This window comes from Cynoglossus semilaevis, chromosome 11 (genome assembly GCF_000523025.1).
Source record: "Cynoglossus semilaevis isolate Cse_v1.0 chromosome 11, Cse_v1.0, whole genome shotgun sequence".
Classification (NCBI taxonomy): Eukaryota; Metazoa; Chordata; class Actinopteri; order Pleuronectiformes; family Cynoglossidae; genus Cynoglossus; species Cynoglossus semilaevis.
In genome coordinates this window covers 15696148-15710944 of record NC_024317.1, presented here as the reverse complement: position 1 = coordinate 15710944, position 14797 = coordinate 15696148, and the positions used below count along the sequence as shown (strand labels likewise).

The following is a 14797-nucleotide window of genomic DNA, read 5'->3' as shown; positions in this document are numbered from 1 at the left end:
AGGATAATGAATTGATTCCTAACATAATTAAAAGGTATTAGTGTTTGCGGCGTCTTTTTTTACATTGACTTTGGTAATAGTAGAGAGATGCTGACTGATAACAGACAACAGATTGAATGAACAGTCATAATGTATTTTCAGTGCGGCGCTGCAAAGTGATCGCTTTCATAGGGATTAGTAAGATGAACCTCAACCCTTTAACACTTCTATAATATGAGTTTTTACTCACAACATTTCAGCCCCCTATGGGTTTCTGTGCACGCTGGACCTTATCACCCAACAAAAACGGAGGACCACAAGTAGCTAGAGGGAGAAAGAACGTGAAGGTTGACAGTGGATAACTGAACAAAGACCAGAAGGATCCGAAGGTAACTTTGATTTTTTTTTCCTTTTACTAACTCTATGTGAATATATAGTAATACAAAAACCAAAATATTAGTTTACAAAGAACAAGAATTTATCAAAACTTAAGAGGAAACTTTGTTTTTCTCCAAAAAAAAAGGTCACATCAAAATAGTGTCAGACAATCAGCACATGGTATAAGAGGTTATTCTTAAATTGCTTATGTTTATGAGACTCTGTAGACTTTATAATAGACAAAATACAAATGATTAAAATGATAATAATCTTGTTTTGTTTTATACATCATGGAATCACACACTCCCATTTGTCAACTTTGAGAATTGAAATAAATGAAATTAGAATCGGATGAGCAAGTGGCCACAGGCTAAGGTTAAAAGTTTATTCACTGGAACCTCGATAACAAATCTTTCTGACTGAAAGACTTAATGCTTTTCATGAAACAGCTGTTTTGTCCAAGATCATACATTTGATGGAAATTGAACTACAGACAGGTTTATTAAGCAGTCTTAAATTCTTTAAATTTGACAATAAAGATCTACATTTTAGTAAAGATTGTAATGCTAACAGCTGCTTCGGTGTATATAAAAATATATATTTCACTGATCCATAAATCGCACTTTCAGGGAAATAGAGAACTATTCTTAAATACGTTGAATTTAATAAGGAACTTGACATAGTGCTGCTTTTTTTTAATCAAAGATTGTGATGCTAACGGCTGCTAAAGTGTTGCTAACAAAGGGTTTTACAGTGCCTATGTTCATCATTTCAAGGGCTGATTTTTTTTTTATTGAACTTTGTAGTGTTTAATGGTCCTAAAAATAGACGGCAGATGGCCTCACAGGCCTAAGGTAGAAACAGTTCAGCTCTAATTGAAAACCTCTAACCTCTGCAGATAGTACAATTTCTGCCTAACTATCCTAAAGATTCAAACTTCTCCACCAAAACTTGCTGCTCTCACTATGACCATCTATTGGTGCATGACCCAAAGTTCTCGCCACTAAACTGAGGTCAAAGTCATCTCAAATTTACTGCTCGTAGCCCGAGGTTTATTTAAATTAAACCCAGCATCTCATTATCTGTCTGTTGTTTTTCTTTTCCTTTCACATTAGTGAATGAGGTTGAGCTTGTCTTTTTCTCCACATAAAAACTAAACATTTAGGCGTTAAGAGTAACTCTGGAATTCTGCTAAACAAAAATCACCCGACAAAAATAGTTATCTACTTATCTCAAAGGTACATGGTCTCTAGAGGGTCCAGCAAAGTTTCCGCTCCGGTCTATTTTGGGTCATGAGCAGTAAAAATGCTGGCACAGCCACATGACTCCACAGGCAGATGGGCAGAGTCAGCCACTAGGTGAAATTTCACATTCCCCCATTAACAGCTTCCTAACACGTCTCCAACTGTCTGCGTGGGTCACGCACAAGAGTCAAAGCATCCCCCACTCTGACAGGCTGATGTCATATAAAGACTGAGGCGACACATGAGGAGAAGCTCCCAGGCACTGTGTCTCGGCCCACCCTCAACCCACCTCTGGCTCATGACCCTGTTTTTATGTGTTTGACGTTCTTATGACCCAAGATGCCACAAGATTCTGGTCAGTGACAGAGGCTGATTCACATGACCTTGACCAAACTGGCAGCAGCAGAATGGGTGGAATTAATCCATAATTAATGAAGTGAAATTATTAAAACGGGGATAAAAAAAAAGCTCTTTATAAAAATCTAAATATTTTCAGTTAATACGGAAAAATATGAATATGAAAATCAAAATAGATAAGATGAACTAAAGTACAGGAAGATAAACTAAAATAAGCTAAATGACAATAAACTAAAATAAATTGGCTAAGAATGGAAAAACTAAGGATTACCAAGATAGGCCAAGATAACTTGAGATGTGATAAGAAAAACAAATTAAGTTAAGATATGCCAAAATAAGCTACACTAAGTTGAGCTAAGATAGCTGAGCTAAATGGACAAATTCAATTCAATTGCACAAATTTAAATTTATCAAATATTTTCCCGAAGAAACTTCACAACGGACTGTTTTTACTGGGTTCAATTCTTCTGGATTAACTCGTCTCAGAAGGCATTCAGTGTCAAATGTGTTCCCTGTAGAGACCATAACACAAATGTTCATCATTATTCAACTTTTAAATAGATTCAGATAATCATCCTGAATATTTAAAGTTTCACAGTTTACCGTGAATTATAGTTTGATATTGTCATATTTACTTAATACTTTTTCTACAAAGTACTTTTGGACAGCAGCTGGACAGCTGGCTGTCTCAGTCATCACGATGTGTAGTGTTAATGTTGGTTTGTGGTGGTGCCTCAAGTTGTTGCCACTCTGATCACTCCGCAAAAACCCTCCTCCAGCTGCACATCTGTTGTCTGAAAACTGAAAATAGCCGCGTGTCACTCCGATGACGATTCTTTATAAAGAAATTATCCACACTTGCCTCAGCAGATGCCTTTTCTGTGACAACAGATGATGCCTTTGAAGCCTGGTGGGTGAATGTGCCGTGGCCTTAGGGGATGGTAAATGATTAGTCGACTGATAAGTGAGAAGGATGCAGGCTGGGTCGTGCTGCAGAGTGACGGGAATGACTTTGACTCACATTAAAACAACTTTAATATCTAGGCCACGTGTATGAAACTGTGGACTGTGATTCAAAATGAAATAATGAATTCAAAGAATGACTTACAAGATAAATATCAGAGGCAGAATAAAATGTCTTAAAACTCAAAGTATCAAGCACTACAAGCGCCATTTAAACTAAATGTCAGTGATTATAAATATGGAACAAGACGAGCTTCCCTTTAAAAAATGTCACATTAGCAGTGATCCATAAAGTTTGAGAACCAGAATTTACATGTTTAATTCATTTTTTTCAACTGCTTAATTATTTTCAGGGTTGCTGGTCCAATCAATTCATTTCTCTAATGAAAACTTGTAATGGCAACAACACTGGCCAGGCCTCATTCTGCATACATCACAAAACGTAGCTTCATAGACGTAATGCGTAAGGGCCTGACTGGCCTGCCTGCAGTGCACACCTTTCTGTATTCAAAATATTTGGTGTATCATGAAAAGGAGAATCCCACACCGGTGACCCCTGACCTTTGAGCAGCTCATGTTGTTTATCTCACAAATGCTAATAATAACCATCTTTCATTGTCTTCAGTACTGTCCATGCTTGACGGGCATGTGAAGATAATCCTGTGTTATTGCAGCATTTCCGGTGTGTGCTCCACGTTTTCATTTTTAATCGGTTTATGTTTAAGAAACTAAATTGAGTTCTTTGTCTTTTTGCGAATCCCTAATAAAAAGTAAAAATACATATCTATTTAGAATTACTGCCAGAATTCACAAAAACAAATTTGCCTTTAAGGATTCAATTTAAGTGGACTATTGTCAGAGGAGCTTAATTTGGCTCAATAAACATAAAAAAAGACATGGAGCAGCAGAAAGAGAGTAAACACTCACTGGCTGCAGCAGTTTTCGCCAGTCGGTTCTCTCCAATAAACAGCTATGGTAATTTAAATAGTTAAACTAGTAGTAACAATGTGTTTATTTGTCCCAAAACGTTCCTGTTTTATTCTATAAAGTTTTATGTCTTCTTTTTGTCTGTTTTTAAATAATAGATTAAAAAATCGAAATCTTTGTCTACTAATTTCCTACAAAGGTATTTTGTTAAACTATTAAACGAAAGTGTATAAATGTTATAAACTAATGGATGTAAATGTTAATTTATAAAAATGTAACCATGTAATGTAATCTACATGGGATTTTTTTTTTTTTACCTGTGCTTGTCTTTCAGTGGAAGTGACACCGATTAAAAAGGGAAATAAACAACGCCAAAATGTCTTCAGGCAAAAACAAGGATCAAAAAGCCAAAGGTAACAAATAAACACACACACATATACCAGAAACAACAAGTACGCCATCCCGGGATAAAGACCAATAACTAAGCCCATATATTAATATGATTGTATTTGGAAATATAAAACAATTAAAAATGATCATCACTATCATTTACAGTGTAGATATAAACACTTTGACAGAGTAAACCTTTGAGACAGTGGCAAAGATTTTCTGCCTGGCTGTAATATATTTCCATAAAAACATTGTAAAGTAAGAGAAAAACTGTTGTGTGGTTTCACAAATCACAAGGTTCAGAAGCAAATGTAAAACCCTGTACACAGGAGTACATCCCGCCTCAATGAAGTCACAAGTCAGATGTCAAATACTTTGTCCTGGACGCCGCTGTTTCTACACATACATATGTGTTTGTTTACCGAGCTCTTCACCTACTCACCGAGCCTGTGATAAATGCTGCAGCTCTGGGACCTGGTGAAGTATCATACTAGTACAGTTGAAGTAACAAATGGCATGAGTCACGGCTCGTGATTTCAACAGCTGTTGAATGAGCTTAGTTTTGTGTAGTGTGAGTCGTGGCACAGTTGAAATGTTAGAGGGGAAAAGACCTGAAATATGCGATCGCCATAACTCATCTGCTGTCTGCACACACAGTGCTGACATGCTGATGGCTTTTTTGGCTCAGCCAAGATGATCTCAGAGATAAAGATAAAGACATCTGAACTTTTATTTATTTATTTATTTGTTTATTTATTTATCTATTTATTTATTTATTTATTTATAATAACATAATGCATAAATAAATAAAGTTGACTTCCTGATACAATTCCACAATTTATGATCTTTTTGACACCAAAAAAATCGCATTAACATAAATCAGGGTGTCAAGTCTAAACATTCTGCAGTGGCTGCGACTGTCAAGAAGGAGAATACTGACCTCCTCTGGTAAGATTTAGTACTGCAAAGAAACATGACCAAGTTTCTGTTGTTGTTTTGTTTTGGGGGGTTAAAAAAGGCCAAAGACCCTCAAACTGATGGAGCCATATACCGGTCTGACTGTCAGGTTTAAAAGAACCTTGTTATTTAGTTTGTATTCAATACTAAGCTATCCATATAATCCACATATTTATACATATATGAAGAGGAAACATATTATAAACATACACACACACATATATACAGTATATATAACACATTTCCATATACATATACAGTATTGTATATGGAATGTTTAAATTTAGTCACACTATATTCTTCCTCTTTTTTTACAGTGGCTATCAAGAAAATGTCCAGAGTGTCCGGAGTTACAGTCATTCAAAGTGTTGAACTTGTACCTCTGGGAAAGTCAACACCTGACTTCACCCGGAAGCCAATGGCTTTAAACGTTCAAGAAGGTAAAGATAAGAGTAGAATATAGATAGAAAGTATAGAAAACATTTTTATGTTTGCATCAAATTATACCAATTAAAGAAAAAAAAAATGTTTCTGCTTTCTGATGTCTAAAAGGTAAAAAGGCTCTTTTCAAAGCAATGGTTAGTGGAGCACCGCCCCCTGTTGTTACTTGGGAGCGTACCAGGGGTGAAATGAATGACCCTAATATGTACAAGACCAGATATGATGCAAGAGGTCGAGAGCACATTTTGGAGGTGAGAAAACAGTATTTTAACAAAGAAAATACTTTGGCATTAACTAAAGATAACTTTGGCTTTTTGAATTTATATTCAACTAAACCCCTCATTTTATCTACGTTATTTTAAATAAAAAACAAATTTTTACTCTTCTCAGATACCTAGTGTTAAACATGAACACGCTGACACCTACAAGTGCTTCGCAACCAACGACTACGGAACGGCTTCCTGCAACATAACGCTAAATGTTATCGAAGGTAAGACGCAGTTAAGCTACATTATATATTGACCAAATTCAACCATCACAGTTAAATATTTTGAATACTACTTAACATAGTTTTTTGTGTATATTTACAGCGGGCTCACAGCAGAAAGGCCAGGGAGGTATGAGGTTTTGGACAGAAACTATTAAGCTATCATTCAACAATGTAAAGTTTGATTTCTCTATATGTACATACATGTACATTTGATGACATATGTTCACTTATGTTGTAGCCTAAGACTTTAATCATCAATTAAACGTATACTGATGGTTGTAATCATGCTGTTTGTTTTTATGTGCTTATTCAGGCAATGGTCAGGATTTCAGATCAATGCTAAAGAAAACGTGAGTTCAGCTACGTTCAGCACAGCCTGATTGTCATTGTTATAAATGTGTGCAGCTGCTTACTCAGTGAAACATAATGTTTTGCTTCAGCGTTGTTCCCACCAGAAAAAAACAACTGCCGCCAAAGAAGGAGGGAGAGATTGATCCGAAGCTCTGGGAACTCCTCCTCAGTGCTCGGAAAAGAGACTACGAAAAAATATGTTTGGACTTTGGGGTCACTGACTTCCGCTGGCTGTTGAAAAGACTCAACCAGATGAAGAAGGAAAGGGAGGATGAGCAGGCAAAGGTACACAGAGGTTTCAATTAGCTGAAGAAAAACAACATTTGAGGAAAAAAAGCTGTGACCTTGTCGATGTGTCGCAACTTGTTCTACCTTTCAGCTGTAACTAAACACCGCCTTGGTGTAGCTGACAGAAAAAGTTTAAGGCTGCTCATTTTTTTTAAACTTCAAAGGCCAATATTCAAATAAGAATTTACACAGCCATGGGTATAAGTGATAAATAACTCAAAGGCTCTACAGTCAGTCTAACATCAAGTTATCCTAAATTCCGATCTGCCTCCTTCCTGTGCAAGATGCTATCTTGGCCCCAGGCCAGTCAGAGCATCATAACAAGTAAATATCCAAAGTTCTGTCAGCCCAAGCATATTCATGTCACAGCTACAGCAATAATACTTAGAGCCAACCAATGAGATTATTCTGTCAATTTTCTTCTTGCAGGTTGTGGAGAAGCTGGAGAATGTGAAACAAATACAAATTAAACCCAATGGAAGAGCTGAATTTAGTATGGACATGAAGCTATGGGATGCCAACAGTTCCATTCACCTGTACAAGGTGAGTTGAAAAGTACCATACATGGCAACAAATATTTGACATGCATCAAAAAGAGGGTTGTCCCAATATCAGGTTTACAAACCAAAGTACTAAACACAGCCAGCTGAACAGAAAGTGAGCAGAGCTTTTACACTAATTTGAACATTTTATCTGGAAACACAGTCACAGTAAACAGAGTGTCACTTATTGTACATAATAAACAGACCTGGTAAGCTATAAACTCCTCATCTATCAACTGCGTCATAAGAAGAGACAGAGAGTATTTTAAGTTAAGACCCATCTTAGTGATTTATTACTTGCTCATATCATAATCGAACAAATCTTGCTCCTGTCTTCGCCCCGATGTTTAAATTTCCTTCAAACTGCTAACAATGTTGTCCAACTTAAACAAACTACTATAAGGGGACTGACTGAACTGGACACAGGTGGTTAAAGTAAAAGGCTATTTCAGAATATCCAGCCAATGGAATGATATAGACATATCCCTCATCAAAAACATAACTCCCACTGTTTGTTTCCACAGGATGGGAAATTGGTGCCTTATAGTGACGATGCAAATTCCAAGTACTGTTTGAAGAAAAGTGGGACAAGGTATACTTTCAGCATTAAAGACCCTCAGCCTGAAGATGCTGGATTTTATCAGGTCGATGTTGACGACACCAATGTTCTGACAACTGACTTTCAAGGTAAAGAAAACTATTATCTATGATATTATATATCAACGATACATAATAGTTTTGTCAGGTTTTCTGTATTACAATATTAAAAATAAATAAATAAATAAAAAACAGATTCCCAAACACTGCATCTCCAAACTACGATGTCTCTCCAGTACCTGCTGTGGAGTTCATGGACCAGATCAAAGATGCGAAGGCTGTTGAAAGTGAAGATGCTGTCTTTACGTGCCATCTCTCCAAACCTCTAAATGGAATCACATGGTTAAAGGGAGACATGTCTCTGGATGATGTGGATAAATATGAGATCACGGTCTCAGAGGACAAACTCGTTCACACGTTGACAATAAAAGACTGTAACGAGGCAGATAAGGGCAAATACTATGCCATCGCTGGTTTAACTGCCAGCAGCGCATCCCTTGTAGTTGAAGGTGAGAAATGTTTTTTATGCTTATTTTTGATATTGTTACTATAAATAAATACAATATAGAAAAATATTTAATTTAATAATTTTATTTATTTTTATATATTCTATCATTAATGAGTGTAGGAGGTTTATTTATGTGAGAGATCATATTTTGTGAAACGATTACATCTTATCTGATCCAGATTATTGAACATGTTGATTTTTAATCATGTTCCAGCTGATCCAGATGGCAGTAAAAGACGTAAAGGTAAAACCGATAATCAGGATGAGATAACAAAACGGAAGTTGGAAAAAGAAGCCAAGCTACGAGCAGAGCAAGAAAGACTGGAGGCAGAAAGAAGAGCTCAGGCAGAAAAGGAAGCTGCAGAAGCAGCAGCAAAGGCTGCACTGAGAGATGGGGATGGAAGTGGTGCTGGATCTGATGGGAAGACTGGTGGAGATAAAAGTGATGGTGATAACAAGAATGAGAACCTCCTTGAAGGAGATCTGGGGAATAAAAAGGGTGACAAGAAAGAGGAGAATGATGAAAGTAAGAAGAAGAGATTACGAGAAGGTCCTTTAGTTCCGGATACTGTTACAGGTATTATCACTTACTGCACTGTGTGAAATGAACAGGAGATTGGTGTAGTACTTTCAATTCCAAGTGCTCTTAAAAGGTTTTTAGTTCCATGTGGTTGGCGTTTAGAACCTCGGCTCACTAAGTGTATCATTTGTTTTACTAAAATTACTGACAAAAATAAATGTAAATAACATTAAGGATGCAGTCGCAGACAGAATTTGTGAAAGTGTTGCATGCAAATCCCATAGGCACTGAAATATAATGCAGAGTAGTACAGCATAAAACGAAAATCACTTGCCACAAATCAAATCAATCAAATACAGCCTCAAGAAAATAAGAGCAAAAGTAATTCAACTATTAACTGCCAGAAATGTACCCATCTAAATATTTCAAAGATTAAATTTTAATATTTTTTGTCAATATATGAGACTGTGAAAGACAAAGTTTAACTTTTTTTGACACGTTTGACAATGTTATTTAGAAGTCCACTGTTTTTTTTATTTGTTTTTTAATTGTTGCAGATCGAGGAGTTCAGTTTGTCAGTGGTCTGTCTGATACAACTGCTAAACTCGGGGAACGAGCAGAGTTGTCTTGCAAAATAAGCAGTGAGACAACTAAAGGTCGTTGGTACAAAAATGGGAAGCTGGTAAGACAACCATTCAGATAATTCTGAGTAGTTGAGAAACTTTTTTGGCCACGCAACCCCTTCTGTAGCCCAACTAGGTTGATGCACCTCCAGTTTCCTACATCTTCGAAAAAAAAACAAAAACAAACAACCTTACATATAAATGTGTGATGTTTAAATGTGTTCAAATGTCCAAAACACACATATATTTATATACAACTGTCATTTATTCATTAATAAAAATGTCAGCCTTTGATTTCAAATTTTTAATTATGGAAATGTATAAAAATACTAAAAGAATATTCCAAACCACCATCACTTTTTGTACCTAGCACACCTCCTAGTGGTAGCTCACGTACCCCAGGGGTGCACACGCTACACTTTGGTAATCCCTGCTTTAGTGTATAGCATGTGGTCTAAAGCCTTTTAAACTGTCTTTGACCTAATTTATACAACCTCATGTACATGACTAGCTAACCAATGAGGATGGAGTAAGAATAATCAAAGAGGGAGCCTGTCACAGGCTGATAATTGACTGCTGTCAAAACGATGACACTGCCGTTTATCGCTTTGAAGCTGAGGGACGTAAATCAGAGGCAACTCTAAATATTCAAGGTCAGAAGAGACTCTTCATTTATCTGATTTATTTAAGCTGTTGGAAAGAATTGTAAGATTTAGACAAACTCTTTTTTGTTTCCAAACCAGACCCCCCAAAAATTGACCAAGATGCTCTGGGAGAGTTCACCAAGCCAGTAACTGTAAAAGCAGGTGAAACTGCAGAATGGAAGCTTCCGTTCTCTGGTGGTGTACCAATGAACGTTCAGTGGCACAAAGATGACGATGAACTTGTACCTGCCTTTAATGTTAAAATTGAAACATCAGCCAATGAAAGCCAACTACGTCTGACAAAGTGCCAAAGGAAAGATAGTGGAGATGTGAAAATCAAAATGAAAAATGAATTTGGTACAATGGAGGCCATCTCAAAACTTATCGTAGTTGGTGAGTAAATAAAAGATTTAAATCCTGACTTTGGTTGGTTTTTTGTTTTTATTTGCATTTTTATTTGTCTTTCTTTCACAGACAAACCTAGTCCACCTCTGGGACCTGTGGACATAGTGGAAAGTGCTGTAACATCTGTGGAGTTTAAATGGAAACCTCCCAAAGATAACGGTGGTTGCCCTGTCACTAATTACATCATAGAGCGCCAACAGGTGGGGCGAAATAAGTGGACTTCTCTTGGAGAGATCCCTGGAAAAAACCTAAGTTACAAAGACTCAGACGTTGACCCTGGAAGGAAATACTGTTATCGGATCAAAGCCAAGAACGCAGAAGGCGTCAGTGATTATCTGAAGACGGAGGACATAGCAGCGGGTGTACTGCGTAAGTCTGAGGATACTATTTTCCAAGACTATATGTAAATATCACGACTAACCAGGGGTCTCCTTATTGTCCCACAGGTTATCCAGGAAGCCCAACAGCACCTAAAGTTCAAAGTGCTTTTAAAGACTGCATCAATCTGACCTGGGGTTCTCCATGTGACACTGGAGGAACCAAAATAGTGGGCTACAATTTGGAGAAGCACAAGAAAGGCACTAACTACTGGAGTCTTGTAAACCAAGGAGGGCCGATTACAGGTACACATCTTTGGAGGTTGACAGAACACTTGCATCACATCATAGTCATATCATAAGTGGAGCTGGGGCACACTACACTGGTCTATTACATTTCTAAATGTGTTAAAAACTAAATCTGATTAATAGTACGGTAGCTATGGGTTGATCGTGGTTTATAACTAATCAAAAATATATATTTAGACAAATAATTTGCAACAAAAATCACAACAAAATGCATTGTTTTCTGTACTGAGCAACAATTCCGAAAAGCTGATCACAGGTCAGTTTCCAGGAGTAACAGAACTTTGAATTAAACATACTTAAAGTTCAGTCTTTTCAGTTGTCTCTTCCCTACAACACATTCAAATTCAGCTACAAGGAATTTAAAAGAAAAAGTTCAACAAATGGCCATATTTTCTGCAGTAAAACTCCTGTATGTTTCCAAAGTTTTGTTCTTGCCTGCAGCAGCAGTAGTCTGCTTCCCAGAATAATGAGCAGGAATATTATAGTTGGATACAGATTCTGAATCAATATGAATGAATGAATATTAAGATGGAAAAAGTAAAATAAATCATGTCTTCCTTTCTTTTCCCCACAGACACAAAGTATGCAGTGAAAGACATCTTTGAAGGGGCAGCGTATGAATTCAGAGTGTCGGCTATTAATCTGTCCGGTGCAGGAGATCCAAGTATCCCATGTGACACGGTGATCGCAAGAGATCCCATGAGTACGCCAAACCAATGTCTTAAAAAAATAACTATAATTATCAAAAGTCAAGCAGCACAATATCTGATATAATGACAACATTAAACCTTTTATCACTTTCATTTCAGAGGCACCAGGAAAAATTACAGGCCTAAAATTAACATCATCTGATTACACCACACTCTCTCTGGCCTGGAATAAACCAAAGGCACTAAAAGGGACAGAAGATGAAGCTCAAGGATATTATGTGGAGATAAGACCTATGGAAAGCCCTGACTGGACCCGCTGTAACTCCATGCCGATTAGTCTAACCTCCTACACTGTACTGGGTTTGAAAGCAATGACTTCATACTGGGTGAGAGTAATTGCCACCAATTATGGAGGTGATGGAGAACCACAGGCATTCGACAATTACCTGATTGCCATGCCCCCTCCTGGTGAGAGAATTGGAAATTAATGGGACTTGTTTTTAAAATATAATGGATATATAATATATAAATTTTTTTTTTTCAATGCCAAAAACCCACTAACTGTTAGTATTTAGAATATATTTTTTTCAATGCCAAAAAACCCACTAACTGTTAGTATTTAGATTCCCTGCACTGCTTCATTTTTGACATTTATAGAACAAAAAAAATCTGAAATTTGCACCATGCTGTTCAAATGACTGAAAGATGAAAAAAATTGCATTAAGAATAAACAGTCCTGGTATGAATGTTGGAGTTTTTCATCTAATTCTCTTAATTAGTAGTGGTCCAGATAAATATTAGAAATTAAAATTATTCTTAAATGTACAATCTTAAGTTTTTAATCAATTGTTTACTTTCAGTGAGGCCAAAATTCAAGGACAGAAATATGACGACTTTCGTTGTGGTCAGATCTGGTAACACAGTACGTCTGAACTTCAACTTTGAGGTACTTAACATTACTACATGGATATTAAAATACTGCTGTCCTTATACTTGTCCAATTGTGAATCTGACATACTGTATATTTCAGGCCTCCCCACACCCTGATGTTTCTTGGTTAAAAGATGGAAGCCCGGTGGGGAAACATGTGACTATCACCAACTCTGATAAAGGCTCTCAAATGTTAATCCCCACATCTGAACGTTCTGACACCGGTATCTACACCATCACACTCAAGAACCTGGTGGGTCTGGAGAACTTCAATGTTGAAGTCAGAGTTACAGGTAAATGTAATTGGTGTGTTATTTATAAAATGTGAACTGATCCAACATTAATAATGGTTTCTCTACTTGTGTTCTTATATCTGACTGTAGATGACCCTAAGCCTCCAGGACCAGTAGAGTTGGATCAGATCATTCCAGGAACAGTGACCCTGTCCTGGTCTTCTTCTCCAGATGAAAAGAGAGACGACAGACTGCACTACATGATTTCCAAAAAGGACTCTTCCAAGGGCACTTGGAGGACAGTGGCCGACAACCTCTACAACAACAAGTTTACAGTCATCAACATTTTGCCAGGACGAGAATACAACTTCAGGGTGTACGCTAAAAATGACATGGGCCTCTCAGAACCTTCAGAATCCCCTCGGTTTGGAATCCAAAAGGAAAAAGGTTTTTGAACGTCAACTCTGATCAGATGTTTAGAATGACCTAAGGTTGTTTTATATTTCCAAACTACAAATAATTACTGTTAAATATGTTTTCTGCATTTCAGAAAAGTTCATAATAAACAAGAGGGAAACAAAAAGCCGGAACCTTGAGTCACCACCATCTTTTCTGGTTCCCCTCAAGAGGCGTACGGCGCCAGAGGGTTACGAGTGTTGTATGAGTTGTGCAGTGAGGGGGAACCCGGCACCACGTGTGACTTGGTACCGTGACAACGTCAGCCTGAACACAAACACCAACTACTACATCACAAACACGTGTGGCGTTTGCTCCCTGCTCATATTGAGAACAGTAGCCAAAGACAACGGAGAGTACAAAGTTGTCATTCAAAACAAACTGGGCATCTCAGAGTGTTCCATGATCCTGAATGTCAAAGGTAGGAACACATGTGCACAGATTTAAAATACCTTCATAGATTAATTGAAATACACTGGGTTTTGAATGAAAGATATGTTTGTTTTGCAGAGTGAAGAGCAGCTACACCTGCTGGACAGATGCGGAATTAATCTAAAAAAAATACAATTCTGGCCTGATTTGATTTAAATAAAGTACATTTCTTCTTTATGGATTTTACTCGATGAAAACAACCAACTTAAAACTTAATTATTTCAGCTTTAGAAGATTCGATACTTGTTTAGAAGGTCTGGTTTAGAGTCAATAGTTACAAGTGCTATAAAACAGAGCTGCCTTGAAAATGTTTCAATTTCATGTATGAATAAAAACAGAAAATAAAAAAAATTTAAAAAAAACACTTGCTCCATGATAATGTATGTCAAACACGACTCCAAATAGTGTTATTCAGGGCAATAGTTAGCTATTAGGTAGATGAGAGTCTGGATTTAAACCTCGGTTTACAAACAGCCTGTTTACAAACAACCTAAGTACAGAACGTATATATTAGTTATACTATACACATTGACTCCCTGCAAATTAGATAACTTTTTCAATTTTCTGTAGTACAAACGATTAATTCTTTTTTAAACACTTATATTTATATTAGAGTCGAATACCTTATTTTAATCACTCCTTCCCAAACGCTTAGTCTGGACGCAGGTCGTTCGTATTCAATTCCATGAGAAGTAGACTGGTCGGACTCCCTTCTTCAGCTTCCTCGGCCCAGCGGCAGTCACATTCAAGTCAGGCTGCTGGAAATGCTGACTATAACCTTGGGCGTTTTTAGGTCGGGTTGAAGTTTTCCCTTCTCTGTGGATCCACGTAGCCCGTACCACGGCGTCAGCGGCGAATGAATAGAA

General features: G+C 37.1%; 1 protein-coding gene across 3 annotated transcripts; it reads left to right on the top strand.

The window, feature by feature from the left end:
• On the top strand, positions 1-14302 carry LOC103386531 (immunoglobulin-like and fibronectin type III domain-containing protein 1). 3 transcript variants are annotated; one of them, XM_025060026.1, is made up of 23 exons: positions 1-368; positions 4183-4261; positions 5513-5635; positions 5748-5887; positions 6027-6126; positions 6227-6253; positions 6440-6476; positions 6567-6762; positions 7195-7308; positions 7832-7994; positions 8141-8413; positions 8627-8989; positions 9490-9614; positions 10067-10208; positions 10299-10592; positions 10674-10973; positions 11051-11227; positions 11805-11933; positions 12040-12348; positions 12741-13103; positions 13194-13490; positions 13594-13920; positions 14010-14302. In XM_025060026.1, the coding sequence occupies exons 2-23, from the start codon at positions 4225-4227 to the stop codon at positions 14012-14014; spliced, it is 4041 nt and encodes a 1346-aa protein (XP_024915794.1). In that variant the 5' UTR covers positions 1-368; positions 4183-4224; the 3' UTR covers positions 14015-14302. The 3 variants fall into 3 exon arrangements, with proteins under 3 accessions (XP_024915794.1, XP_024915793.1, XP_024915795.1); XM_025060027.1 differs by lacking the exons at positions 1-368; positions 4183-4261 and having other exon boundaries at positions 5137-5635; positions 12741-12826; positions 12911-13103; XM_025060025.1 differs by lacking the exons at positions 1-368; positions 4183-4261 and having other exon boundaries at positions 5136-5635.
• The last annotated feature ends 495 nt before the right edge of the window (positions 14303-14797 follow it).

Coding starts and splice junctions, on each gene's coding strand:
- LOC103386531 (XM_025060025.1), top strand. CDS start 5,464: ATGGAATGTTTAAATTTAGTCACACTATATTCTTCCTCTTTTTTTACA. Junction 11,228..11,804: donor CCAAGGAGGGCCGATTACAG/GTACACATCTTT, acceptor TTTTCCCCACAG/ACACAAAGTATGCAGTGAAA. Junction 11,934..12,039: donor GATCGCAAGAGATCCCATGA/GTACGCCAAACC, acceptor CTTTCATTTCAG/AGGCACCAGGAAAAATTACA.